Raw genomic sequence first — 471 nt, forward strand, 5'->3', positions numbered from 1 at the left:
CGGCCCCCCCGGCCCGCAGGGTGCTCGCGGCCAGCCCGGAGTGATGGGTTTCCCCGGTCCCAAAGGTGCTAACGTGAGTATCAACCGATTTCTATCCAAAACGGGGCTGCGGCCCGGGCGCGGAGCCCATCACCGTTGCATCTCTCCTCCCTCTAGGGCGAGCCTGGAAAAGCCGGTGAGAAAGGACTCCCCGGTGCCCCGGGGCTGCGGGTGAGTTGTTTGCGTTCCCTTGCCACCCCTCCCCAAAAACACATCTTGGGGTTGCTCCAGCGTCGCAGTCCCCTGAGGCATCTGCAGTCTCCGGGTGGGGAAACTGAGGCACAAGGGCCGGGAGGGTGAAGCGGGATCTGCAGCATCGCTCTTGGAGCTCAGCACCGGGTGGTTTTTCTCCTCCGTAGGGTCTCCCTGGCAAGGACGGTGAGACGGGAGCTGCTGGCCCCCCGGGACCTGCCGTGAGTGTCCCAGCCTTGT

The 471-nt window shown here is 65.4% G+C and overlaps 1 protein-coding gene across 1 annotated transcript in view; it reads left to right on the top strand.

Annotated features, from left to right (window-relative positions):
- Positions 1-7: 7 nt before the first annotated feature.
- Positions 8-471, top strand: part of LOC103895997 (collagen alpha-1(II) chain) — a gene marked incomplete at its 5' end in the record, with an annotated part of 9,556 nt that continues 9,092 nt past the window's right edge. Inside the window, 3 exon segments of the mRNA XM_019471118.1 lie at positions 8-73; positions 157-210; positions 399-452. Of these exon segments, the coding sequence (XP_019326663.1) occupies positions 8-73; positions 157-210; positions 399-452 (174 nt within the window).

Source organism: Aptenodytes forsteri, unplaced genomic scaffold (genome assembly GCF_000699145.1).
Source record: "Aptenodytes forsteri isolate BGI_AS27 unplaced genomic scaffold, ASM69914v1 Scaffold657, whole genome shotgun sequence".
Classification (NCBI taxonomy): domain Eukaryota; kingdom Metazoa; phylum Chordata; class Aves; order Sphenisciformes; family Spheniscidae; genus Aptenodytes; species Aptenodytes forsteri.